The sequence below is a fragment of the Hippichthys cyanospilos genome, chromosome 3 (assembly GCF_059441005.1).
Source record: "Hippichthys cyanospilos isolate Australia breed blue-spotted pipefish chromosome 3, RoL_Hcya_1.0, whole genome shotgun sequence".
Lineage (NCBI taxonomy): Eukaryota > Metazoa > Chordata > Actinopteri > Syngnathiformes > Syngnathidae > Hippichthys > Hippichthys cyanospilos.
This window is the reverse complement of record NC_142371.1, coordinates 5,314,758-5,342,757: the sequence shown is the minus strand read 5'-3', so window position 1 is coordinate 5,342,757 and position 28,000 is coordinate 5,314,758. Positions and strand designations below refer to the sequence as shown.

The following is a 28,000-nucleotide window of genomic DNA, read 5'->3' as shown; positions in this document are numbered from 1 at the left end:
AACTTGGGTGTAAAATATTGTTTGTTTTTCAAAATGTATCTTTCTGAAAGGTAAAAAAAAACAAAACAAGAGAAAATTAGGCTAATACAACCAATGTTGAAAGTTCAACTTCGGAGGTGTGGAATTTCAAAGCATTAGCTATCGGAAATAAACGACAGTTTATTTGAACATTCGTAACAAATATAGAGTTAAGAAATGGCCCTCACTGTAAAAGCATGACAGACATGTAATGGCGTGAAACAGGAGGCCACTGGCAGAGTAACACCGATCGTCTTATCATGAAAACCGCAATGAACATAGAATAAATGTATGCGTGTCGAATCTGGCAACCTGTCTGGATCCGCCTCTCTCAACAGCGAGGATGGGCTCCAGCTCAAGACAAAAACTACAGGATGGCTGAATGGCATTTTCTTGATGAAAATGTGCTTGTTGGCGAGCTTGGTCTGATAATTTACAGGCAAGTCATAAATGAGTATGTTTTCATGCTGTTAACACTGACATCTGCAAGGTAAAACTAATGTTTCGACATAATTGCTCGTACTATACCGAGAATGCAGACACATTTCTGTTGCAAAGTTCCATTTTGGTCATATGGTTTTCATAACACTTTTCATATTTGCCATCACTGTTATATTAGTGTTTCTACTTTATAGTCAATATTGGTATAACGATAACAATGGAAGAGCAGCAAACTACAAGGTTTTATCAAGGGGGCAGTTGTTGTCAATACTTTTGATAAATTCTTTTGCTAAGTGATTATGTAGCAGAAAACAGGAAAAACATTTGCTAAAAACTATTTATTGTCCTGCAAATGGTCAAAATGAGAACATAAAATATCAACATTTGCAGTTTAAAAAAAAAATGATTGTCATTAAAACAAAAGGGGGACTTTTAAAAAGCAAATCAAAACTGAATAAACTCAATAAAACATTTTCAAAAAAGCTAGAAAACCTATCAAAGTAAAACATGGACATTTTAAAGTAGAACTCAATGTGTTTCTGTCAAAATTATCTTCATTTCTTCAAGGTTTTCTCCTGGACCCACTCAATGACCTATAACAACACAGCATATGAGATGAAGAGAGGAATTTAATGAATTAAGGTGTGGAAGGGAACATTGATGCGTGTTGGTGTTACCTGTTTAGCATTACTGCCAGCTGCTTTCTTCATCTCATCATGCAGACCACGCGATGTCTTCAGATCCTGAGAACAAACATTTCCACGTTTTTCATTTCATTGAGCTAAGTGAGATTTGAGGTCAAAGCTCTAAAGTTTAAAGAGCTTTGTCGAAAATGTAAGAAGGTTTTCCTCTAATAGGTACAAATATAGATTTCCGCGTCATTATTTTTAAATCAGTGTTCTGAAAACTTAAAAATGCACGTGCCACTTACAAACAATACCGCCGGTATCTACTCTACTCTACTCTGATGAACATTGCATCTCCACCGCCACTGCCCCGGACTCCCTCCCACCCTCGCCAGTGACGTCATGGTAACGGCGACCGTACATAAGAAAAACAATGGAGAGTACGAGAAGATTATTGAAGCCGGTGCTTGGTTTGTGGCTATTTCAGAATATTGCGTCAACCAGAAGACGATACTGACTTCAAGTCCATCGAAGGAAGGTTGTGGAAGCGAAAACTTTTTCATTCTTTTTCCACCATTCATGGTGACTGTTTTCCCTGGTTTATTTACCCTGCCTTATATTCAAATCTGTCTCGGAAATTCAGTCAATGGCCTCCAAAGTATTTATTGTCATGTTTTCAAACTGGGCTACTTTTTTTGGAACCATAAAGCAATAGGTTGAAAAAGTGGGTAGAGTAGAGTGTATTTCTCAGTGGAAACTGCACTTTTTTGTGGAGAAGGGTAGATAACATCAGTAAAACCGGGGCTTAAACAGATTAGAAAACATTATATTTTGATCAATTTTTCAAATCAATTTTAGTTTCATTAATATAAACTAATGACGGTAGCACTGTTAGCTAATGCTAATTTTGTGCTAACAATGTAGCTCAGCTTGCCAATGTTGCTGACATGATACCACTTCTGCAACCTTGCGAATACGGGTTCTCTGCTCTGAATTTTTGGCCAGCCTTGCTGCCAAGTCCCTAGCTGAAAAACCTGGTGTGGAATGATTATTGTATGACAGTAATTAGCCTGTTACTATATTGCAATAGTGGAAGCGAAGGTGCACAGTGAAACCCTTTCAAAATTAATCATATAACCAATAATTTTCTTGGTTGTTTAATTTCACACTTGACGGGTGTGCAGGAGACCTAGCTATAGTATATCAATATTAAAAAGCCCCTTTTCCAATATGTGTTCCCTTAAAATAAAAGCACAAACTAAACAAAGAATACATACTGGAAAGAAAAGAAAGAGAGGATTAATCATTCTGTTTTGTATTGTTTGCAAATTTGTAACAAGGAAAAAAAAACACCCCAAAAACAACAACATATGGTGGACATTGCAATCCGGGCGGGAGGGAGCCAAATCACTAAGAGAGATCAGAGCAAATGAGTGGACAGCGCTGAGTGTGTGTGGGCACCAACCTTGAGAAAGAATTTGGAGATATCAAACAGTCTTTTGCTGCAAGCCTCAAAGCATTTATGCTCGGCACTGATCCCATGCTGTTTGAGTGTTTTAACGACTACTTCCCGCAGCATCTGAGGGCAACAGAGGACACACACATTCTCATGGACACAATACTAAAACCCTAAATCTACTTGTGTTAATTCCCTTATCGCCAAATGTCGACTCAGTTCACAGAAACTAATTTTAGCAAGACTTCCTCCTTAAAGCACGGATATCAAAACGTCATGACTCAGGAGAGGGATGGCCTTCCACAAAACTCTCTGTCAAACAACTCTTTCGTGTGGGGACTCTGGTAAAAGATGCGCCGTTTTACTGAAAGCGTTGACAGCACGCTTGGAAATAAATGCAGCCACCTTCACTCTTTCGACAGCAGCTGATTTGAAAAAACGTAATAAATTAAACTTAGGGATCATCGGAGCCTTTCAGTTGTACAAAAGAGACTGTTTTTAATCTCTGTCCTGAATTAACTGCTGTCAGTGTTCCTGAAGTGCGCCAACTGTTTTGGTGCACGTGTGGATGCCAGCACATTAGTATTGCTGACTGCACACATCTCCTTTTAGCATAATGTTCACAGATCAGAACACATCAAGGCCGAGAGTCAGCCCGCAACGTGTGCGCAGGTAATAGAGTGAGTGTTTAGTCATGCATCAGTTCCATGTGTAATGTGTGTATGTAGCGCTGCTCAATTATCGAATTTTATTCATGATCACGATATTGGCTGCCACGATTAATTAAGCTGATCCTCAGTGATATTAACTTTTAAAAAGACGGTTTTATATATATATATATATATATATATATATATATATATATATATATATATATATATATATATATATATATATATATATATATATATATATATATATATATATGTCAAATAAAGCACTTTGTCATTCCACCACCAGGGGGCAAATTTTCCCACATGTTTGCATGACAAAAGCCTCTGCTTTTATGCCGTAATACAGTGGGACCCCGTGTTACGAGATTAATCCGTTCCGCGGTTGGGCTCGTAAGACGAATTCACCGTGTGCCGGGCGATCCAAACCTATGCTAAATAGCTAATGCATTTTGAATCCCAGGTAAAAACATCAAAATTATATATATAATATATATATATATATATATATATATATATATATATATATATATATATATATATATATATATATATATATATATATATACATATATATATACATATATACATATATATATATATATATACATATATTATATATATATATATATATATATATATATATATATATATATATATATATATATATATATATATATACATATATATATATATATATATATATATATATATATATATATATATACATATACATATATATATATATATATATATATATATACATATATATATATATATATATATATATACATATATATATATATATACATACATATATATACATACATATATATACATACATATATATACATACATATATATACATACATATATATATATATATATATATATATATATATATATATATATATATATATATACATACATACAGTGGTACCTCGGTCCTCGAACGCCTCTATACTCGACCAAATCGGTGCTCGACCAAAAAAATCAAGTAGGTAATGCATCGGACCTCGATCAGATTTTCGGTTCTCGACTAGCCGAGCCTAGCCGAGCCGACCCGAACGCGCTCCTCGGCTCTTTTCGGCCAGTTCAAGCGCCAGTTCAACTCAGACCGCCAACGGAGTAAGACTTACGCAGTTTGTTTGAGTACGTATTTCTTCCCAATTTTCAACTTTTTTGTGTTGCGCTAGCCCTTAATGATGGGTCCTAAGAGAGATAGTGATAAGGGGAAGGCAAAGAGAAAAACAGTGAGGACCACTATCGAACGGAAGAGACAAACAAAAAAGGCAGAAGCAACTTACAATGGACAGGTTCCTTCTTAAAGAAAAGAGGAAGGCTACTGCCCAGCCAGATTTACCTCCACAGAAGAGAGAGAGAAGGGAGAAAACCCCTGAAGGCGCGTTACCTAGCGTCATCATGAAAGGGGATTCCCCTTCCAAGGATTAACCCTCCCTCCCGTCCTCGCCGCATCCATTCCCGTATGCCATCAGCCACTCTCCAAAACGTAAGTAAATTATACAAAATGCTTAATAATGCTTTATATATCTTTATCATGTACCGCTTGTGCACATTTACGTCCTCATTGTTGTTTAGATACATGTTCTTATAATATTTTAGGTATTTTTCTTAATGGTAAAAACGGATTAAAATAGTTTCTATATAAATAGACGGGAGGGAGTTACTCCTTCCATGATGACGCTAGCGAACTGCGACGCGAGGTCGGACACTCGTACACCACGTTCATATTTTGCTATAATTTCCTTCTTTGGTTCAATAGTGGTCCTCATTGTTTTCCTCTTTGCCTTCCCCTTATCACTGTCTTTCTTTGGACCCATTATTAAGGGCTAGAGCAACACGAAAAAGTTTAAATCCGGGAAGAAATACTCGAACAAACGTCTTACTCCGCTGGCGGTCTGAGTTGAACTGGCGCTTACCCGCTGGCCGAGAAGGGCCGAGGAGCGCGTTCGGCTCGGCTCGGCTCGGCTAGTCGAGAACCGAAAATCTGTTCGAGGTCCGATGCATTATCTACTTGAATTTTTTGGTCGAGCACCGATTTGGTCGAGTATAGAGGCGGTCGAGTACCGAGGTACCACTGTATATATATATATATATATATATATATATATATATATATATATATATATATATATATATATATATATATATATATAATATACAATGTATACAATAAGAAAACACCATAAATAAAAAATATAGAAAGGATTTATTTACCTTTGAGTGTCGCTTGTTATGCCCATATGCCTAAGTAAGGGTAGCCTAGGCTAGGCTAGCTTTGTATTTCTTGATTATCTCCAGCTTCATTCCATATGAATCATCTTCTTATTTCTCTCTTTAACATCACTAGCAAACTTGGGACCCATGGCTAACCCTTTCAAGTTTGAATTAAGCAGTAAAATGCACTATAAATACGCGATAGAACAAAGCTTTACCATTACGCTTTTCTGAAACGAGTGAGGCCGACATATAGCAGACCATCATCTCCGTGAGGAGACGCTGACCAATAGCAGACCAGCATTGTAGTCACGTGTTGCATGGAGGCAGTTAGGCAACAGAAGAGAAAATAAGAGCAATTACCTGAAAACACTTGCAGATGGAGAAAAAAAATAAAAATACAGCCAACCCCCTGGGGTCATGACAGTTGTTGTTGTCGCAAAGCCGGAAAAATACCATAAAGAGAGGATGAAAAAACTCAGTATTCCACGTCGCAACATAAAAAAAACGTAAGCCGGGGACGCTGAAACACGGGGGTCCACTATATATTATTTACCGGTGTGAAATGACGTCGAGTTTCTCACCTGATTCCTAAAATTTACAGTGCTAGCTATCAATTGAGACCCATTTAGAAAAATCCGATTGGCAAAAAATTAGAATAAATTCAGTTTGAAATGACTGAAAATGACATTTTGACTGCTAATGGATTAAAATTTACTTAAAAGTAAATAATGTGCTTGGTTTTAACTAGGCTTCATTTTTTTTCATTGCTTTGCACTCAGCAATTAAGTTAGCCTTGTTACCCTGTGTGCCATTTGTTTGAATAATTTATAGTATTTATTTATTTTAGTTTATTATTATTATTTGTAAGTATCAAGCCTTGAAGCCTTGTTTATGTATGTTTAAAAAAAGGGCAATAAATAGACGTGTTTGACCAAACATGATGAATAATCGTGATTTCAATACTGACCAAAATTATTGTGATTATTATTTTGGTCATAATTGTGCAGCCCTATCTGTATGTGAAGGCTGTAAAAAAGCTGTAAGCATTGTAAGTGACAACATGAAAAACATACATAATTTGTTAGGTGAGCCTTCAGTGTATGAAATGGTGTGTGTGTGTGCACGTGATTTAAGGCTTTGATTCATGAAAATTTTCATCGGGTCTGCATAATGTTATCATTTTTTCTTAGAATGTATTTCCTCGATACAAAGTGTGAAAGCATTTATAAATTTGTAATCCTTTGTTACTATTTCTCTTTTTTCCCTGCAGATTTTGAAAGCAACATTCAAAAGGAGTCACAACGTGCTAGGTAACAATAATACTGTAGCATACTGTGAGTAATGGAACTATGTGAATTCTATTCATTTTATTAAGCAACACGCACAAACTCACCCTGTTGTGTTTCTGGGAACGCGATTCCTTGACATTTTTATCGTTTGTCAGCCTGTGATCATACTTCGGCTCAGGTGCTTTATGCTTGTCGGCTGAAGACTGATTTGGTAAACCTGAGAAAAAACCAAAGCAAACCATAAAGCGATGGAACTGTGTCTATAGGGAGATACCATAAATGTTGTGTAAAAAAACTACCTTGATTTAAGTGTTTGAAGTTACAAGTTTTGCGAGTTACGAGCCGTGGTTTGGCCATTTTTTTTTAACAAACTACGAGCTACAATTGAAAAAAGAATTATGTTTTTCTTTAACATATGTTCTATGCAGCCACTAGTCTAAACACTACCATAAACATATCAGATTGCACTGGTGTAATATGAAATAAGCTGCAAAATCCACCCGTTTTCAGTCATGTCATTTGGCAACCTTTATGCCACTTGCTGTTGACTGAAACTGACATCCCAGTTGCTCAGGCCAATTACAGTATTGCTCAGCTTGTCAAAGTCACCTGACCAAACTCAGACTATAACTTCAATTGAGCTAGCTATACTCTGATTGTTGGATGGTTCGGTGAAGGTTGTGAGGATTTGTCTTTACCAGATGATGTTCTTCGAGTAGAATAGGAAGAATTGAAAGAGGACAATGACTGGGATCTGCTGGGCTGCTTTGACTTGACGGTAAGGTGTGTCGCATTACTGCCTCTGCTCTGAGAACAGACGGAGTCACTGCCCTCTGACTTGGCCTGCCTGTATGATTCATTTAAAGGGATTCAGTCAAACACTAAAAATGATTCCATCATTTTGTGCATTAATCCTTGCCTCCAATCTACCTCTTGCGAGGATAACCTCCCACAACATCTGTGTCCCAGGACCTGCGTTTGAGCCAGGCTACATCAGCATTCTGCAGAGTCTCTCCATCGGGTACACTTCCTGGTTCTGACATCACCGCGGGAGAGGGGGCGGGGCTGGTCGCAAACGGTAATGGTTCCCTTGAGCAGGTGGTTTGTGTCTCGTAGCGAATGAGACGGGACTGGAGTCGTACAAAAGCCTGGTCTCGGTCCAAAGAGTGCTGGTTATCCAGGCAGAAGCTATATAAAACCAAAGATAGGAAGCCAACAGACTGTTAAATAACAAAAAGTGCAATGAAAAGAATCCAATCACCACCTCACAAAGGAATTTGAGGGGGTAGATACTTACTCTATGCCGTGGTAATGAGAGGTTGTGGCCTTTTTGAAGGACATCTCACTGATACTCCTGGGACACAAGTCTGGTGACAACTGGAACACATTATGACTGAGGAAAAACAGCACAAAGTAGAATGAGATGGTCGGTCAGACACAATGAATCAAGTTTCCCACCGGCTGGTATTCCACTAAAGGTCACATGAGTTTTACTGAGGCAGCTTAATGATCAAAATAAAATTCTCACCTTGAGAGCGTAGTCTTAACAATGAACTACAGTAACACGGTATTCGTGTGTGTTTTTTTTTTTTTTTCTGTCCGCCAACAACAATTGGGTCATCTTTAATTTATTTATTTTTAAGTCATGTTTTCCCTTTGTCTCTGACTCAAATGACATTTTATATTGTGAGGAGCAGCGCTGTTGTCTCACTTTCTAATAAGGGGCAGAGGTTGCAGCTCATTAGTTGGCTTGCCATCGCGTGTGAAGTGCTTTAAAAGTTCCTTGGCATCCAGTGAGGTAGTGGAACCCTTTGGACCATCTTTAGGGCCCAGCAGGCTGTCACTGGAGCCGGGACCTAACAAGCCGAGTCTAAGACACAATACAGAGCCACATGAGTCACAATGGTTTGAACAGATCATTTACTGTATATGCCACGAGGTATGCTTTACCTTCTCCTCTGTCGTCTTTTCTGTAGATTCTCAATGTTGAGGAGGACACACCTCTCGGGCCAAAAAGATTGATCCAGGGACATTGTGTCTAATGCTATTAAAAAATATATTTGAACCTGGGTTAGCAAGTTCACAACTCAAATCACTGTTTTTTAGCTTTGAAATGATTTAAGTAGTTATTTTGGTGTTGAGATACATCTTAACCTTCTGATTCACGAGGTAAGAACAAAATGATTTGAAAAGAAATATAGAATAAGCAGCACATCTCTGTTCATTCACTATCCAAGGAAAGCATTTTAAAGGAACAACAAAAGACAGCTGGTGCAATCATAAACAGCAAAGCACCAAGGCACCTCCTTAAGAATACATTATCTACCGGCTATCCAAAATCTTAGCTCGAGCCAGGTCAAGATGCTTAACCCACAGAATATTGAATTGAAATCTTAAGGCCCAAAATGTGAGCACTGCACTGATGTATGACAACTAAATGTTTGTGTGTGTTTGGGAAATCAGACTACAGTATGTGGAATACCCAGAGTGCAGAAAATGTAAAAAAATATATATATCTAGCGGATTCAAATTAGGGGATGATTCATGTACAAAGATTACCCAAGGTTGTGAGTCATTTTGACAGTTCCTACAAAGCTAATTAAAGCATTCAGAGGTGCACATTAACTAGTGTAAAAATGTCCATCATGCTTTGCATCGGCTATTTATGCTGAAATTGGGGACCTATCCATTTTCTATAGCCACTCATCTTCACTAGGGTCACCAGCGTGTAACCACTCCTCCACTGTGCTGCGTGACACTAACTTGATCAAATGCAAAATGCAATGGCTCCCGCTTTGCCAATGCCCCACCTCTGCATAATTTTCTATGAATGAGAGCTGAGTAATTTTGATATAATCTTGCTAACTAGCAAAATGTGATAATGGCATAGCCTCCTTGGCAGCTGAAATAAAGTACAGTACTCATTACAAGGTCAGTAGTTTTCTAATTGTATGGTTGTTAATATTTAGGATATGTGAAGCGCTTGAGTTGTAAGTATAAATGCATTTTTAAAAGTTGTATTGACCTTCTTATTCTTACTTTCAGTTTGAAGTACAGAGAGGTAGAGCTAATAAATGCATCGCTGAAGTGAGCACACAGAAAGAGAATGCAAAAGCAAGTCTGAATATGTGTTTTGGGTAATTGTACCTGGGTGATTAGTGGCCATACTGTCAGTAGGGGAAAAGGTCCGGGGAAGCATGGAGTCAGTCATCCTCAAGTGTTGCTCTCTAGCCATGCTCAGAATGGCCTTCAAGTCATTAGGTGGTATTGATTTCTTTTTCTGTCCTGGACACACAAACAGACTGGCCTTTTGACTCTTTTGTGGACACTTTACATTTGCAATCATGTAACAACGACATTATCATGGGCATTAGATTAAATGTGCTAGCAAAATAATTTGTTTCTAGCAACACCTCAGTGTGATACAATGCAGTTTTGTCGAAGTTTTTGTGGAACTTTTTACTAAAATAACCTTTTTTTTCAGTAAAGCCTCTGACAGTAACAAAAATTGACAATTCATAACTAGTTTTTACAACTTTTGCGACTAGACACGCGGCCCCTTCTCTTTCATGTGAAATCTTTGTATATATTGCAATTTTCAATTAGCCCTGTGGTACGTCAGCTCTCCACGCAGTCGTGTCAAAGCGGAGCCCGAGTTTATTTCCTCAAGGTTGAAGAACTTCATTTTCTTTTATCTTACAATACTCCACTGTAGCTTCACTATCTTTGTCTGCTCTGTGTCTGTAAATTAATGATATTGCGAGTCATTCTATGCACCAGCAAGTGCCTAAAGCAATAACAAGGAAGCTGAGCGAGGCCACTGAAAGGATGGTATTAGACCCATTTCACTCTAGCCGCTAACAAGCAAACAAAAAGCAAAGTCTTTTATCGAGTGTGAACCTCAATCAGCATAATTTATAACGACATTACTGTATTCTATCATTTTAGTCATCTCTTGTGGGGCAAACTAGTAGATAATCATCTAAGCATGACAACATTCTACTCCAGTTTGCAACCTCCATAATAAGCAAATTAAACAATACAGAAAATACATGAAGAGACAAGAGTTTGGACATATCTCAGAAATCACATACGTCCTCATTAGACAATGAATATATATTGTCCAATGAATTCCAGGACTTGTTTTCACCTGCATCTATTAGTTTGTTTCACTGGGATTAAACACACACATACATACACACACACACGAGACAAACAGGGTGAGGTATCAGCAAAGAAAAAAAAAAAAAAATTCAAGTTTGGAATAAATTATATATTTTTCTTGTGCTCCTTGTTTGATTTCAAAGAAAGAAATATACCTTTTCTTCCTTGAAAATAATTTCCAAATTGGCTGCGACAGCAATAGGCGTGACTCACAGGTTTTTAGGTTTTAAATTAACATCAAATGGACACATGTCGATCGTCCAAGCGAGGATGAAACAATTTACAGAAAAGGTTTGCAGATTAACTGAAATAATAGTCAATACATTTTTATGTAATGCAGTTGTAATTCATTTTTAAGTACAGTACAGCACAATAAAGCATACTTTTTAAGTACAGCTTAATACATTGGATTTTAATGTTTAAGAACTGCGTGAAACATTTGTGCATTTGAAAATTATCTTACTTATACAATATAAGGAAAACAGAAAAATTTTATTGAATGATTTATTTATATTCATCTAATTTACTAATTTGTAACATAAAAGGAAAAACATCAATAATCTAGATTGAATTAAGTCAAGTCTTATTTTATCACCCTATTTTCTTTCTAGAGTTCAGTTACAAAAAACATAATAAAAAAGCTACAACATAAACCAAAACCACCCACAAAAAAAAAATCAAATACAGTACAAGTGGTCAGTGAAGAAAATTTGTAGTTTTCAAATTACAATTCAATTCATGCTTTTTACGACAAAAATGACATTGCGAAAACCATCAAACATGATTAGTATTTTTTCAGCAATCTTTTTTATTACTTCTTTAAATGTGATATGTGACTTGGATTATTTTAATTCTGTTATGTTTTGGTGGTGTGTTTGTTATGGTTTTGTGTACTTCTTAGATCTTGTTGTCTTGTTCCTTTCATGTTCTGTTTGTGTTGTTTTTTTTTTCCTTGTTGTTGATGTTTGTCAACTTTGATTGTGTCCACCAACACTTGTCAACCCGCTCCCTTGTGTTTGCCAATCACCTGCCAGCAAAACTAGTGTCTTGTCCAGGTGTTCATCTTTGTCTAATCAAGTAGGAATGTATTTAGTTTCCTGTTTCTTTTCATTTCTTCTCAGGTCATTGTTTTTTTTTTCAGTATGGAGTTAATCCTTGTGAGTTGTATTCCTGCCTTCACGGGTCTGTGTCTGGTTTCTTTTGGTAGGGAGTTATTCTGGGTTTTTGTTTGTTCATTTTTTATATCTAAAACATGCAGTAATTCTATTTAGCATTCTGTTTAGCATTTATTTATTTAGCATTCTGTTTAGCATTTATTTCTATTAACTGTGAAAATACTGATAATTGTAATGATTAGTCATGCTTATTGTGATATGACATTTTCACACCGTTCATGCTATCCTTCCTGGTTAAAAAGCAATTAAGACGGACACAAAAACATAAATGCTTGATCAAGAAATTCAGTCTTGGCACTAATTTCTTTAATATGCTATATCAGAAAACAAGGGTATAAAATAATATGGAATATGATGTGAATATTACTGTTAAAAAACTCCAAAGGTTCTCATCTTTGAGCACTACATTGTACTGTTGGGGTTTTGGGTTTCACCAACGTAATATGCTCAAGGTGTAAATCACCCACTTTCCATCCTTTCTGAATCTATTGACATTCTCTCAGTATGTCACCAGCTTTTTAGAACAAGTACTTACTGAAGTATTCTTTAATCACCAGTGCCTGGACCTTGGCCACCTTCCGCTCTCTCCTCAGCAGACCGTCTCCTTGGAGACAAGGCAGAGAGAGGATGTCGCTTCTGGTGCCTCCTGGATGGAGAAAAAGTGGTGAATGAAAAAGGCCGGATAAATGCACATTACTAGCCCAGCTGGGAATGATTTGCGCAGTATCATTTTCAATTGGGGCAAGGGCTCATGGGATATGTGACACTTCCTTAGGCGATGTCTCAAAGCAATATACAGTACAGTAAAAGACAAAAATATAGACAAACAAAAATAAACACAAATGTGAGAAAAGGAACCTCCAAAAAGTGCAAGACATGGGTTTTCCACACTACAGTGATGGTAAAAACAACGACCCCTCTGGGATTAAAGTGAAAAGTTTGCTGAGTCATGGCAGCACAGGTCATATTTTATAAGTACTTTACAAATGTCTTCTGAAGGTTGCATTAAATGTTAACAGTCGTAGAAACTCCAGAACATCATGTGCAGCTTCGGAGCAGAAAAACACATCCATTAAAACAATAAATGATGCTTGTGGAAAAAAGAACCAAACGCACACATTAGTGATTGCTGGGGCCCAAATTTTTTTTTGATAAAAATCTGATTGTGATTTTTTTTCTTTCCTTTGCGATTTAATATACAATTATTTTCCAAGGACCTCTTCCCGTTATTTTTTTTAAACAAAAATAGGTCATTCATAAAATTGTCTTACATTAAAAACAATATAGATTTGCATCATTTTACACGTTTTTTTTTTTTTACAACACACTAGACTCGACTTAAACTAGAATGAACTTACAAAACACTAACTATCTTTTAAGCTTTACTATACGAAGACGTTCTCATTGCAGATCGATTACAGGACCACAAATATAGTACTAGCGCCCATCACTCATATCCAAACTATATGTCATCAGACGTCCAATGTGCACACAGCGGGGGTAGAAGAAAGTGCTTGGGAGTGAGGCGACTACCGTAATTCCCCAAATACCAGACGCTCCTATGTATAAGACGCACCCATAATTTTGGGATAAAACTATGCTATTTTCTATGTTACTGTGTATAACATGCACCAACACTTTGGCAACAATGTAAAAAGTACAGCAAAACAGATTAAATCTCATATTTTGTAAAGTATTCATATTTTCTTGTGTTCATATCCGTATGTTATTTATTTGTTGCGAGTTAAGTGTGTTTCAGATGAGCGGTCAGTGAACATCACCAGTGTAACTTTGAATGCGCTCGATACAGTTGTTTTCCTTTTCCTCGCGACACAGGTTGAGTTTATTTTACCATAAACACCTAAAGTGGCACAGCCTCTGTGTTTCACCAAGTTTATGATTGTGTTTATATGCCAAAAGCCCGCAATTAATAAAAAAGTCAAATGGAATATCTTTCTGTGTTCTCTAACCGGTGCACTCATCAGGTGGAGACATCATACCTTATACATGATCCTTTCAGAATTTAGTACAATTCCTGTGTGTGAACAATAATGGAATTGGACGCTGGTTTAGCCTGCTCACTTCTTTTCTTGAAAATAATGCCAATAACACGCACTGCAGTTAGCTGCAACGGGCACTTGCTGTTAACAGCCAACTAACATCCACCCTTGGCCTCGTTCCATTACGGTAATTATTGTAAGTAAGAACACGGCCGAAATAAAAATGCACATCTGTGTGTCAAAACTCAGTTTATGTGACTGACATATTAATCTTCATCGAATGGTGTCAATTTTTTTTCTTTTTTAAATCTAATTTTTAAGTTAACTTTTATAAGACGCACCAATACACTGGGCCTTAATTTTTTGGGGAAAAGGGTGCGTCTTATACAGTCGGCCCCCGGTTTACGAACACCCTCTTTTACGAACATTTCAACTTACGAGCATGGACCGCGGAGATTTTTGTCCCCCACTTACGCACAAACCTTCTGTCTTACGAACAATACGACATGGCGGTCATTGTGTTGGCACATCTATTTTCGCTATGCTACGTCATCTAATTTAGAAGTTGACGCTCATCACGGCAACCTCGAACACTATTGCTCTTACAATGTCACAGTCACTGTCTCAGTCACGGTGTCAGTCACAGAGTCAGTCACGGAGATGCTATTGGCCGGCGTCACGTCAATCACAGAAATGCCGAAATGCTATTGGCCGAACGCCTTTATCTAGCTTGATGGCACAGCTGGTCGGGACGGAAGGAAGGAGAGAAAATGAGTGAAAAACGGAAGGAAGGAATGTTGTGAAGACTTTGCAAACTTTATCTGTTAGACATGGCTTCTAAAATTGCAAGTGGCGGTAAAGGAAGAAGTAAGAGGATGATGACAATAGAAACCAAGCAGGAGATAATAAAAAATGCGAAGGAGGCGCACGCATGGTTAACCTTGCTCGTGAGTATGGCCGTAACCGCTCGGCAATCTTCTAAGGGCAAGACTTTCCTTGCCGGGGGGCGGACCTCGATCGACAACAAAGAGGCTTCTTCTATTATGGATTAAAGAGAAGGAAATCGCCGGTGATATGTTCTAGTTTGAGAAAAGTTCCCGTTTAAGAAAATAAATAAATAAATTCTGCGGGTTGGTCTCTGCTCCCCTCCGCCTCCACCCAGCTCAAGTCACGTCGCCCCAAAGGTAAATGTCATTTTTCCTTTGTATATGTTATTTATTTTAACTGTACAGTAGATTATGTTACTCATTTTTAATATGTGTTTAAAGTCGTGATGTTTTTACCTAAGGTTTTTGTGCGCGTTGCACACATTCACTAATTAACATAGGTTTGGATTGCCCGTCATACGAGCAGTTCAAGTTACGAGCGTAGCCGCTGAACGGATTAAGTTCGTAACACGGGGGCCCACTGTATTTGGGGAATTATGATACTTCGTCTGTGATTCTGCATAGCGTAACAGTGTTGACTTCATTTTTTAAATTGATTTTAATTTAATTTGATATATATTTTAATTTGATTTTAATTTGATTTTAACTTGAAAAGTGAAGCATAAAATTGACATTTGTGGTGATAGCAGTATTTTATACAAGCAGAAGGTTCACTTATTAGGCGCGGCAATAACATGGTGTCATCTTTGCAGGGATTGCCATGAAATGAGGATCAGCGCTTCATATCCCACAAAATATTTCTTCCTTCTCCAGCATCACCACTCTGGCGATATGAAATGATAATCAGGGCCCCTATATGAACTATATATTTAAACACCGTGTGGCTTGAGGGTTTTGTGCACGTCACTCAACATTGTCCTTTTCGCACAAACGAATGTGAACAAGCACATAAAAAGTTGGATTTTGACCAAAACCCCAAATTACCCTGACCCTAACCCTCATGCATTGCAGTGTAAACGTAGACTATGGAAACTTTAAACATTTCTACTAAACGGATGTTGCATCAACATAACAATACATTAAATGATAAAGCAGATTAATACAATAATTTCAACAAATTTGTCACTTGAACTTTACAAAAACAAAAATGCTTTACAATATGTAAACGTGGACTGCACTTTTGAGCACTTTAATAAATTTAAAACTATGAATAAATTATTTGTATATGAAAAATGAAGTCTGCTGTTAGACCAAAATAAAAAAAGTCAAATGCAGGATTTGTGATTTTCATTCTATTACATAGCTATACTAATTTTAATTCAATTAACTGTTGACTCCTAACCCCAAAACAACTAATCAATATAGCTTTTATATTTTTAAATGAAATGAAACATCTTCCTCTGACATCTTAAAGTGGGATTTCATTCAGTGCAGCATTATATGCACTGTAACTGTAAATACAGTTGAAACCATCACTTCCCGTGGCAATAACTCCTTTTTTCCCCATTTACTTATTTATTGATTCATATGTTTATTTTGTGCTTTGAGTCGGATGCTCTATTTGATTTTATTTCCAATTGATGTTTTAGTTAATCTCGCTCAACTGAATTATTTCTGCACACATTGCTGCCATTTTGTCTTTTCCTGGGTAGAAGGTGAAAATAACAGACAATCATACTATTGTGAGTCACAAGCATTACTGTGAAAAAAAGTGGTTTCCTCAATGATAAATCAAAGTACAAACATATTGAGGCCATAATGAGGTCTCACAAAATACACCGACAATACATACAGTACACTGTACCTGTTGATGACAGCAGCTTCTGCCCATACAGGCCTGAGAATGTTGCCATGGCGGGTGCGCCATTAATTTGAGTGTCAGAGTGCAACATCCTGACTTTGCAAACTCCATCTTCAATATTGTCTGATCCCTGGACCAATAGGCAGTAGTGAGCCCTCTCTCCTTTGACCTCAACATCAGGTACTACAAGATGAAATATTGGGGTCAGCCAAAAACAGAGATACTATTCTGGTTGAAGCTATCATGACAGGACTTTGCATCTGCACTACAGCACGAAACTTACCATATTTAGATCATATTTCAATCACATTTTTTTTCCATAACTTTTTCTTGCAGTCCAATTTCCACAAGAAAACAATCAAGTTATATCTTTTATATCTTTAATATAGCTTTAGGTTTCTCTCAAAAGTATTTTCGAGTTTTGTCTGCCTCATCCACAGATGGCTTTATCATCTTTAAAAAAGTAGCTATAGATACCAATTTATTTCTCACACGCAAGATATAACTCGTCATTTAATGAGGTAATGAAAGGACTGACTGAGTAAAGACTTGGGTCTCCTGGCTAAAGATTCCCTCCAGTGCTGGGAGCTCATTTGACTTGCGGACGGCTGTGCGATGGATGTGACAACGCAGGAAAGGCTGAACAAAGCTCCTACCTGAGCACATCAATGTATATATTTGATTCACTTACAATGCTCATTGAACAAAATGAATTGGCACATGGTAAGGTAAAAGTTGTCATCGGGAAGAAAATTAAAGTGTTCAGACCAATACCTTTCCACGAAGTGACTTGAGCTGGTCCAAAAGAAGTTTAGATTTCACTGACTTCCCACACAGCACACTTAGGTTTTTTTCTTGTTAAGGTGTACAAAATCTAGACAGACAAGTAAAGTGCTGGAGAGAAAGTTGAAATGACTTAAAAACAGGCTTCAAAGTAAGTGAAGCTATATTGTATGCCTCATGCCAAAAATGTCCTACTGTATTACTGATTTTCATTTAGCCAAATGGGATTTTAATTAGTCAATTACAAGGCAAAATCTCTTATTGTATTTTGGCATGATGTTGAGGAAGTGATGGCAACATGGCAGTAATTTGTTAAATTCAGTTATTGCTGCTAGGTTGGGGTAAAAGCTATTTTCTTAGCCTGGAGGTACGGGTTTGCAGGCTCTTTAATGCTTTCCTACTTTTAAAGGCTTCCTCAATTTAAATATACATGCTCGCGTTGCATCTAAAATGGAGTGTAACTTATTCCAAGTCCTTGAAATTACAATTGGTACAAGACATTTATAAACACTTGTGGTGATCTCACAGTCTGCATGGACGAACAGACTTCAGAAATGAGGATACAGTTCCAAGTGTGTGCTAGACATCAGGAGGCTTGGCAGGTCTGACAGAGTAACCAGATGAAGCAGGTCTAAAACCGGTGCGTAGTATTGGAAGACCTGCAAATATGAAGAGCAGGAATGACAACATGTCTCAAACACACAAGTTAGGAATGTTGAATTATTGTTTGTCCCGGTCCAGACAGCATATGAAAATGTGTTAGTCATTAATACAGTACATGTAGTTCTACTACTATAGGTGATCAAGCCAACTACCATCTCTTATAAAGACTTGAAGGTTAAAGTAAAAGGTGCTTCGTTTCACTTGTTAGAGATGAACTGCAAACAATTAAAATCCTTGTGTCCATTTTCGTAATAAAAACCCTATATCCTGATTTGGGTTATAGAGGATAATTGCAAAGAAATCATTATATTCAGTAAATTTAATTCTTAGGAGCTTAGAGTGAGTGCATTAAGCTAATCACAGTTACATTTTTTTGTGAGACAATTGTCTTTATTTAAATCATATAAAACTGATAAACACAACTGAGTACTAAACAACGCCATTGCAACCAACAATCAAAAAGGATCAAAACCCACATGGCCAAGCCATGTTTATTTTCAGAAATGTAATATAGTGAGTGTACTTTCTAAGGAGTCACTCAGATGGCTGCCAAAGGTTAAGTCTGCAATCTGGCTTCACACTGATTTGCCAAAGCAATTACTGAAATGTTCAACTGGAAATCTTAGGTGCAAAATATATTTGTGAAGACAGCCTTATCGTTTAACAAAGGTGTTTAATTCATTTATATTTCCCTACTAAGCTGTAGCAAACAAAGATGTTCTCATGTTTCCACATTTGTTTTCTGTTTACAATAAAGTTCATGTGGGATGAATGAAAAGTTTTAAGCATAATGAATAAGAAGTGTTGATGCATGTTCCAAACAAAATGTGTTCTACACTGGGATAAAAGCGCTTCAGCGCTGTAGGAGCAACAAGTGTTCAGTCCTTGAATACTATGATGGGTAAGGATGATACTATGACGGCTATGGACTATGTTGAAAAATAAATGTTCAAAAATCTTTTATCCCTTTTAGATTTTCTGATGCTTAAAACCTTTACACCACTTACACATACATTATCGTACCCTTTGAATGGTTGTTGTGGAGAGGTATAGAAAACAGCTTCATAACAATAATTTATTGGTTGATGATATGTGTACCTACATGCAACCCCTCATTATGCCCAAACTGATCCAATAAAATTCTTCTCGTGTGGACAGAAAGTGTTATAGACAATATTTGTATGTTCTAAATGTCTCTGGATCACTTTGTCTGGTTTTTCCATAGCTCATCAGTGTGTCACCATGTCTACTGTGGTCAAGCACATTGTTGAGAGAAGAGTCATGATTACTTAAGGAATCCAGGCAAGCATTTAGATTGTACAACAGTGCTGGGACAGTTTTGCTATCCTTCAGTATATTTGTTTTTAATTGAGTGCCAAGCCGATCCCCACCATCTGCCTCACTGAGCTATCATCTGATCTCTCTTGCTAATGCATGCACACCCATACTCATTTGTGTGTGTTACAGACCCCATACTAACCATATCTTTGCGTGCACAGTACACACCCCTTGATTTTTATTGTTATGGCTATTAATCTACATCAAAAAGCTCATTATAATGCAGCACTCTACCAACTGTTATTAAAGACCTTGTCTCACACAGTGTTCGCTCTAAACAAATGCACAGCTTTCAGATTGTGCACTATATACACCTTTTAAACAAACACCAGGGGTCTGCACCACAAAAATCACACACAGCTATCATTACTTGCTTGAACAGTGGGTCGTGGGCTTATTACCCGCGTTCTTATAGGGCAAAGCGTGGCAGTGATGTCATCAATCTTAACAATGTTGGAGGTTTTAACACTTGCAATTCCTGAAATAAAGGAATGGGATTATTGTAACCAAACCTTTGAGTATCATAGTGCTTTGTTAAAACAAACAAAATAAACTTGCATTGGAAATAATGGTTTACTACTTTGTAGTCACACTTTGAAGATGTCTGACAGACATCTTTGCGAAAAGAAGCAAGGTTGTTGTTATTCTCGCTCATGACTTTTTGCATTCCGCAGTATGCTATTTACATTACATTAGCATTTTCTTGTGCATGGAATTGGTATTTAAATACTTAACATTAAGTTAAATTTCAGAATCTATGGCTAATAAATGTATTACAAATTTACAATAAGTCGCCTTCAAAATAGGTCACCTAAAAATATGTACCATGAAGCTTCTCCAGAACCATGTTTGCATCCACAAAGACATCTCTTTCAGGTGGATGTAGTGTTGCACTGTTGGCAAGGGAGAATTACTAATTATCGAAAGACAATATTAGCACAAGGAGCTTCTCAATACAAAGGAAAGAACTTCCCAAAAAGCACTAGGGCTGTATTATCCAAGAATATAACCTGTCAGCACAAACATGTCACCACAAACAAACTGTAGTGACTTTATTTTTAAGTATTCAAATTTCAACTAGTAGGGCCAGTCTGCTCATCAAGAGGAAGAACTACAATAAAGACTACAATAAAGGAATATCTTTGAAGCATCGTTTGCAAGTGACTTTAGGGACATGATTTCATGTGTAATGTACGTACTGTATAAGATTTTTTATGTGTGAACTCAATGGTTGTTAGTGTTTGTTCACCTTAAATGGTAATCACTAACACTTTAATGGTAATGACAATTGCTAACCAGTTATCAGGAAATGTTATTGTGTAAAAAGTCATATGTATAGACAATAATAAATAATGGCCACTTATACCAACTCACTTCAACTCACTTTCAAACTTAGTAGATAAAAAAAGAGGGGGCAGGGGGGTGATTACTCGCAGGAATAATCACTAAGAATGATCAATTTTCTATCAAGCTTTTAGATGCTCACTGTGTCTAGCCTTGAAAACTTTACATTACATCTCACACAATGAGGACAAGAACTCAGTTCCAGACTAAGTTACTCCAAACCCTGTTTTTTTCAGCATGTTTTCAAATTTTTGAATTTTTAGTTTACAACCTTATGGTGGGCTTTTGACTTTAAAGGTTCTTCTGCACCCGAGTTGCATAACAAGAGTGAATGAAGCTTGAAAAGGCAGTTGTGTTGTGAAATCACCTCAGCGTGTAGTTTGTGGTTTGCAGTAAAGTGGGGCTCTTCCACGAGACTGGATTTATATACTGGGGCCCGTAGAGAAAAGCCAGTGAAATGAAGCTCTGACACATGCTGAAACAAACAATAAAAAGAGAAAAAAAAATTAGATGTAGTAGAAGTGGCAGCAGGTGATCAACTCACACAGTCTCTCAAGCTGAACTAGGGATAGATCCGATAAAAGTCAAAAGTGTCTTGGTGTAAGAAAGGCAATACTGCATTGTACTTCTTGGAAGCAACCAGTCGTGTCAGATACAGGCCTAACAAATACATCAACAAATACAAGAGATGTCAGAGACACAGAAAAAATGAAACACGCACACAAACTTTGATACTAAACAATTGTAAACCAAAATATATGCTGTATAAGCCTGAATATGATTATCATATAAACAGGCGAAAAGTCAATGACTGTATGTGAAGTAGATCGGAGGATAATAAAGGACATAATCAAGCAATATTAGATGATTTTTAGAGCTTCCATATGTTCCTCACAAAAAACAGTAAGTCAGTTACTTTAGTTTCAGAGGGACGTAAATTGTGTGATATCCTACGAATGATAAGAAATGTTAAATTCTACTTGTAAGTGAATGTACATTGTCTATAATGGGGGCGCAAAGTAAAATCTTGCCTAGGGTACCAGATCGGCAGCCCAACAAGTCTGTGGACAAAACAGGCCAGGGTCCTATTTTTGTGATATTAATATTCTGCTACAATTTTTTGGTGACTGTTGATCTCTTTAAAGAATTGAAAATAAAACAAAATCATTTCTTCTTGAAGCAATTGTGTTAAAGTGTGTTAAAGTATGCTTCCTGTATACACCAACAAAAAAAAATCTCTCTACATTACTGGTGAGGGAAAAAATCTTTGAATGCACATCTATAAACTGGCTGAAGTATTAAATTATGCAAGTTTCAGAATGAAATCCCAAACAATATGCTCTGATGCTGGAAAACACGCACAGATGTACAGCCCCTCACACACACACCTATCGTATATAAACACACATAGTGCAGTACAAGGCTGTTAGCAGGTTTTCACTCCTCCGGGAGTTCCTTCATCCTGTGCTCTCCTGCTGAGCAGCTTTCACCAACTGCCAACCTAAGCTTGCTCACATCTCCTAGCAGCAGCTTATTGGAAAAGGTCATCAAGAAGCTTTGTGCTTGCTACATTCACATATGATTAAGGATGTAATATTAAAAATGTTTTGAGCGTGGAATACACCGGAGCCAATAATAATTAGACTTTCTCAAACTATACAGTAGATGAACTCAGAATTTTATTAATATATTTGTTTAATGTCTGAGGTGATGTACTGTACAGCACATATTAAAGAAAGAATGTATACTAGTACTTTTCCAACTATTTCATTTTTAACCAGCTCTCCCTTTAAGTGTGGCGCATAGTTATAGCATGACTTACTGAAGGGTGGAACTGCCTACAGTATATGGAGTAAAACGTTTTGACTGGCAAATGTGTATATTTGCAAATATGTACGAACGTATTTGCAAGTACTCGAATATATTTGCCAGTCAAAAATGTTTACTCCAAATTGTCAGTTCCCTGCTTCCATAATCATCATATTTTTGAGACTATAAAGTGAATTATATGGAGCAGTCTCAATGGATTGATCTATTTTTGGAATGTTCCATATTTAGGATATTTAGCATTGGGTTGTAGGGCGTTTTATTATACATGATGGGAAACAAGCCAGTAAAACAAATTAGTCAAACTTTATTCAACTTCAATTTGACATCCAGATATAAGGCGCACCTAATTACAAAGAAATTTTAAGTGTGCCTTAAGAGTGTGAAAAACATGGTACTTGATTAAACGCTACATTAATTTTCTTTCAGTGTTGCAATCAAGCTGAATATAAGGACAATGGAAGTCAATATTCTATTTTTTAAGTTCATTTTTCTTCCCATGAAGCCAAAAACTGTGTAGAAAAATGGGAATATGAAAAATTTGTGGTGCATCACTAAATGATACATTATTTTCAAGGTCTGTTATATAGTTTGTTTTGTTTTTTTCAAAGTTTTGTGAGCTTTCCACTTGACCAAATCACCCAAGATGCCATTAAACTCAACACGGTTCAGTGAGCTGTGCTGTCCAGTCTGCATATCAGTCAGACAACAAAGTACTTACTAGACGGGCCAGTGAGTTTAAAGAGGATACAATTCTCTCCTGCCTTCCTCAGTGATTAGGCCAGGGAAAAAAAAAAAAAAAAAACTTGCATGCTACATATTGCCTGCAAAAACATCTGAGTAATAGAGCATAGCGATAAATCAAAAACAATATGTATCGCGACAGGGCAGGCCCGTGTTCAATATCAGTACAAAATGGCTTTGATAAAATGATTTATAAAAAAAATAACTTGAAAATAGTTCAAAAAGCAAACCCTGGCATTGTGCGTATCGTTGGCAGAGGCCTTGATGCAATCTCTCCAAAAGAGTGTATGTTTGTGAGTTTTTGTTTTTTATTTCTTTTTAAATGCAACATGTACGATACATGATACAGTTACTATAATGCAACTGTATCAAGAATTCTTCTTTGGGGTAGTGTTTTTGCACGAATAAGCGTTTGCAGTGCACTACTGGATGAGCATGGATGTAAACAACATTGTACGGTACACTACGTTGTAACGTGCACAAAAACATTGTACTTGTTCGAAGTGTTCTACTGACAGATATTTTGAACATAATCTACTGCACAGTTAAATTAAATAACATAAATATACGACGTGACTTGAGCTGGTGGTGGGTGGAGGCGGAGGGGAGCAGATATGAACCCGCAGAATTTATTGATTTATTTTCTTAAAAAGAACTTTATATATATATATATATATATATATATATACACACACACACACACACACATGCACACACACACACACACACACACACACACACACACACACACAAAACAAGTTCCTGTGTGGTAAACATATTTTCCATCCATGAATACATAATACGTCACATAACGGTAAGGGCAGGAAAAATACATACTGTATGTGCCAAAAGAACTTCAAACTGCATGTAGTCTACAAAAATAGAACCAACATTACCTTTTTCTCTCTGAGTACCAAACCCCCTCTCCAAAGTTCACTTGCATTGATACAGCTGGTTAACGCAGAGGATTCCAATAGGCCAGCACTCAGGTACGATGCAGTTTTTTGCCACCTGAGACAAAGATCACGTGTGCAACATTTACTTCATGCTATAAGATAAACAATATTATTTCAGATAATAATAAATATGACAAAATAAATACATCCAATTGAGTACTTCTCCAAAATCCTGCTTCACACCTGCTCGTGTTTACAACTCTAATGCTCCCTAGCTGTTTAAAGACAGCAACACAACACCTCACCCCGTCATATGCTGAGTGATGACAGTGATCTTGGCACAGTGCCAGCAGCTCATGTGTCGAAGGGCTCCAAGCAGTGGTAGCAGGACTTTTAATTCTGGACACTCCTCACTACAGCCAACCACCAGTACATCTAACAATGCTTTACCTGAGAGAAGGGGTCAAGCAGAAAAAATAGGAGTACAGGACATATTTCACAGTTTAAAGGGACCTATAAAAATATGGAGTTATATTTGTGCCACAATTGCGAGTGAGCAAAAATAGATTTTGAGCACAGAAAGAAAATTTTGAGCGAGCAAAAATAGATTTTGAGCACATAAAAAGTATTGAGCGTGCAATGATAAGCGTTTGAGTGCGCAACGAGGGATTTTGAGCACAGAAAATAAAGTTCCTTGCTCAAAATCTAATTGCTCACACGCAATAGCCCTCCCTCCCTCGCTCAACATCTAGCTTTTAGTTGCTCAACATCTAACTCTCACTCGCGCTGTGTCCTCTCTGGGCGCTCAGTTTGGCACACTCTTTATGAATGTGCCATAAAACTAGCCAATCAGAGCCAGTAAAAGCACAGTGATTGACAGCTTGGTCTCCAATTAGATTGCTTGTTGTGTTCACCCAGAAAGAGTGAATGAGATTGCGTCACATCGACTTGTTGATGTCCGTGTTGATGAGATCTTGTTTGCTCTTTCCGAGTGAACACAACAAGAAATCGAATTGGAGACCAAGGAATTTTGAAAGAGCAACTTCTTTTTCTGTGCTCAAAATCCATAGTTGCTAGCTGAAACTCTTATCATTGCAAACTCAATACTTTTTTCTGTGCTCAAAATCTATTTTTGATTGCTCGCATTTGTGGCACAAATATAACCCCATATAAAAAGGCATACTTTTTACAGTACCAAATAAGCAAATGGAATAAATTGTACCTGGAGGTGGAAGTTTGTCTGACAATGCATGCACTCCTTCTGCAGCATCCTCGAGCAACCTATTAAATAAAGAATCAACAGGACATGATTTTATGTGATGATTTTCGTCCTAATTCTGCCACACGGGTAATTTTACTTTTCCTTGCCCGAAAGGAGAAGGGATGAGTGCTAAGTGCTGAGCGAGTAGACTCTGTCTGTCACTGCAGTTGGATAAATCTACTAAACAAGTGAGTGACATGACTAAGATGTGTATTTTCATTCATGGTGTTTCCAAAACTATGTCTACTAAATTGTAATATCACTAAAACATTGTTTGGTCATATAACTGCTAAACAGGAGAAAATGATTTAATATATTTTAATGCATTTCCATCACTGGTTATTGGGACGTTACATCAAGAAAAAAGGCAACAACAAAAAAAATGTTTTGACACCCCAGATGTATAGCATGATAATGCCTCCCAGTGGACATGATTGCCAATTGCAGTCTAGTTCCAACTGCATACCATTACATGCAACTTAACAGTCTTGATAGCATGTTAAAATTGAATGTCAAATGCATTAGTTAGATTTTTCTTGTTGTTTCTCTTTTATTACTGCTACTTACATTAAGTGCAGTGCAACAAAATCATTAAGTAATTTGAGTGTATGAAGAAAAACAGTAATTTTGGGTAGGTGCTTACAATAGTTTTTTGGGGCTTGCATATTGTATTTTCTTGCTCACTGCGCTTGGCATATGCTTCCAAAGTATGGTCTCTCTGTGACACAGTAGTGCTGCTTTCAAGAGCAACACCATCAAATGGCTACTCTAAATGAGTCTTTAAAATCTGAGGACTTGCTCTTTCAAAAAGTATATATAAAAAAAAAAAACAATAACTATATTTTTTTTTGGTTTACAACATAGACAACAACTTAACCCTTGACACAAATAATCAAAATGGGAAATAACCGTAGAGAAAATAAAATCTCACTCTGTCAATGTTGCATCATCACATTTTTGATCCGATCCCTCCTGAAGACTCAGGGAACCAGCGCACAACTCCAAAGCAGTTTGCTTGTCTTCTTCACTGTTTGCTCTCTGATGGACTGCCCCCACCTCTTCCCAGTCAGAGCTGCAAAACTGCAACACATACAGTAAAAGCACTCATTTATTTTCATCTCTCATTCAATAAAAAGGTGCATCAATTTTGTTTAAGTTCTTCAAATTCTTCATTTCATAGGTGTGGTTTTGGTACTGTGCAATGTTGCAAGTATCTCATGGTTTAGTTATGCTATAGCAAGCATTTAGATGATTTTTTTTTCTATCTGTGCATAGTACAGCATTTCTTGCATCAAAAACTAAAGCAAGCACAGACAGTAACTCAGTGTTTCGTCAACTGCCAAATTTTACCTGCATTTCTCCATGGCAAGCCTGAACAGCAAAGTACCACGTCTGAACAGAAGGGCTTCCGCTGAGTGAACACGCTATACAAAGAGTGAAAAACATTTTATGGTTTTAAGTGTGACAACTCAAACAAAAACATGATAGATAGATAGATAGATAGATAGATAGATAGATAGATAGATAGATAGATAGATAGATAGATAGATTGATAGATAGATAGATAGATAGATAGATAGATAGATTGATAGATAGATAGATAGATAGATAGATAATGTAATAACACACCTGGTAGCACAGAGATTCCTCTGTCTGCTTCTTGAGAGGAAAAAAACGCGATTTGCTCATAAATCTGCTTCAACTGATCAAGACCTGTGCAAGACAACATTAGGCTTAACTTTATTTTACTGCTAAGTCTGCTTCTGTAACGATAAAATAAGATAACCAACCACACAACATTAAGTACACTCACACAACCCCATACAGCCTAAGGGTTTGAAAAGCCACTTTACAATTTGAGTATGCAGGAAAAATTAGCTAACCTAACTTGAAAAGTAAGCGACGACCAACAACGCGCAATTGTCGTTTGTGCCGCATTAAAGAAGTAAATATGAAATGTATAACGATTAGAAAATGTAAATCTCCCATTCGTCCTAATGCGTCCACCACCGCGGCCATGGTCGAAAAGTTTAAGTTAGAATTTGAGGCCGATAGCTCGGTAATTCACATAACTTACATTTGCACTCTTCTGTTTCCGCTGTTTGGCAGAAAGATACAACCAACACATATCTATCCATTTTGCATTATCTTGCGAATAATAACGTAAAACCGTGGCTTGTTTTCAACTGTTAACCATTTTCGCTTGCTGTCAAATTTCCCTCTACTGGTTCTTCTTCTGCTGAGTATGTTTGCATGTAGGGCACGACCGCCACCCACTGGAAACAAATAAATCTAGTTACTCCTTACTGTAGTACCTTTTTATTTACTTTTTACAGATTATGTTTTATGCTACGCCTTTCTATTTTTCCCTCGTG

At 37.0% G+C, this 28,000-nt stretch overlaps 1 protein-coding gene across 2 annotated transcripts; it reads right to left on the bottom strand.

Moving 5' to 3' along the window:
- LOC148425587 (mdm2-binding protein-like) lies at positions 1 to 27,845 on the bottom strand. Of its 2 annotated transcripts, none has more exons than XM_088410734.1 (23): positions 27,703 to 27,845; positions 27,255 to 27,338; positions 26,976 to 27,049; positions 26,557 to 26,705; positions 25,587 to 25,645; positions 24,670 to 24,814; positions 24,365 to 24,479; positions 21,265 to 21,372; positions 18,117 to 18,211; positions 17,544 to 17,610; positions 17,308 to 17,425; positions 16,773 to 16,952; positions 12,617 to 12,727; positions 9,890 to 10,027; positions 8,693 to 8,786; positions 8,454 to 8,612; positions 8,040 to 8,135; positions 7,673 to 7,930; positions 7,441 to 7,589; positions 6,847 to 6,959; positions 2,551 to 2,664; positions 1,137 to 1,202; positions 1 to 1,052 (listed from the first exon to the last, which is right to left on the bottom strand). In XM_088410734.1, the coding sequence occupies exons 1-23, from the start codon at positions 27,761 to 27,763 to the stop codon at positions 1,014 to 1,016; spliced, it is 2,592 nt and encodes an 863-aa protein (XP_088266860.1). In that variant the 5' UTR covers positions 27,764 to 27,845; the 3' UTR covers positions 1 to 1,013. The 2 variants fall into 2 exon arrangements, with proteins under 2 accessions (XP_088266860.1, XP_088266861.1); XM_088410735.1 differs by having other exon boundaries at positions 27,255 to 27,284; positions 27,703 to 27,742.
- Between the last annotated feature and the right edge of the window lie 155 nt (positions 27,846 to 28,000).